Source organism: Apaloderma vittatum, unplaced genomic scaffold (assembly GCF_000703405.1).
Source record: "Apaloderma vittatum isolate BGI_N311 unplaced genomic scaffold, ASM70340v1 scaffold7149, whole genome shotgun sequence".
Lineage (NCBI taxonomy): Eukaryota > Metazoa > Chordata > Aves > Trogoniformes > Trogonidae > Apaloderma > Apaloderma vittatum.
The window spans coordinates 1-1257 of record NW_009733466.1 but is presented as its reverse complement, the minus strand read 5'-3'; the positions used below and the strand labels follow the sequence as shown (position 1 = coordinate 1257).

Below are 1257 nucleotides of genomic sequence, written 5' to 3'. Positions count from 1 at the left end.
GAGGTTGTGGAGTCTCCTTCTCTGGAGATATTCAAAACCCACCTGGATGCCTTCCTGCTTTCTGTGTGACCTCCTGTGTGACCTACTGCTCTGGCAGGGGGGCTGGAGTAGATGATCTTTTGAGGTCCCTTCCAATCCCCGACATTCTGTGATTCTGTGATTCTGTGATTCTATTCCTCCCCAAGCTCACCTGCTTTTCCAATCCCTCACATTCCCAAGCAAGGACCTTGGAAGCTCTGTGGTGAAAGGACCAGAGAGCCAAATGTGTGGGATTGAGCACAAAAATTCAGCATGCACTGTGACGGGAGGATGGTTTTAGCCAGATGTGGACTCCTCTCACTCATGGGGGAAGAACTGAGATGAATTCTCCCCTTTACAGGGCAAAACGAGGAGGGCCAGTGGGTTGCACTTACTGCTGGGACTGCTTCTCAGCCAGCTCCCGTGTCCGCTCCTGGCAAAGGAGAGAAGGGGAAAGCAAAATGAAAACCAGTGGGATGGCATGGAGGAGCATCACTCCAACCAGCACTTGCTGCCATCAGGGGCCAGGCTGGTGGAAGTCCCCAGTGTGGGGTTCCAGCAACATCCCCTCCCCACCAACAACCCTGTCCCACTACTGACTGACCCACACTGTCCTCTGGATCATTTTGGCAACTTTGAGCAGCAGCTGCCCAAAGTCGCCCGGCTCGAAGCTGGTGGCTGAGTGCTGGATGCAGAGGCAGAGCAGGAAGGCAGGTGTCAGCTTGTGGTCGTCCCCCGCTGGCTCGATCAGGGTCATGATGCGCCGCAGGAGCACGTCCTCAGCAGCCGGCTCGAACTCCAGCAGCAGCTTTCTGCGGGGTGTCCTGGGGCCGCCGGCAGGCGAGGGGCCCCGCTTTTTAGTGGCAGGGCCTCTTTCCTTCAGCAGGCTGCCGCACGCCCCGCAGACAGGGGGACCTTCAGGGACGGCGGGATGCAGGGCTCGCAGCCTCAGCAGGGTCTGCGCCGGCAGCGGCTGCGCCTTCATGGGGTCTTTATAGAGGAGCAAGTAGTAGAGACCGAGGGAGAGGAGGTCCCCGTGCCGCAGCACGACTGTCCGGGCCACCTTGGCGAAGTTGACAGAGATGCTGGCACCGGCGATGGGCTCCAGCACCAGCTTCTCCTCTGAGTGATGCCGAGAAGGTCGGAGCTTCTTGATGGTGCAGTGCAGGGGCAAGATGTCAGGGGCTGACAGGCTGATGCTGGGCTTGCTCGCCTGTGTCCTCTGGCCCACCGTGTGCT

General features: G+C 59.1%; 1 protein-coding gene across 1 annotated transcript in view; it reads right to left on the bottom strand.

Moving 5' to 3' along the window:
* Window positions 1–1252, bottom strand: part of LOC104278802 (ras-associating and dilute domain-containing protein-like) — a gene marked incomplete at its 5' end in the record, with an annotated part of 9216 nt that extends 7964 nt beyond the window's left edge. The window contains 2 exon segments of the mRNA XM_009875896.1: window positions 414–451; window positions 623–1252. Coding sequence (XP_009874198.1) covers window positions 414–451; window positions 623–1252 — 668 coding nt within the window.
* Between the last annotated feature and the right edge of the window lie 5 nt (window positions 1253–1257).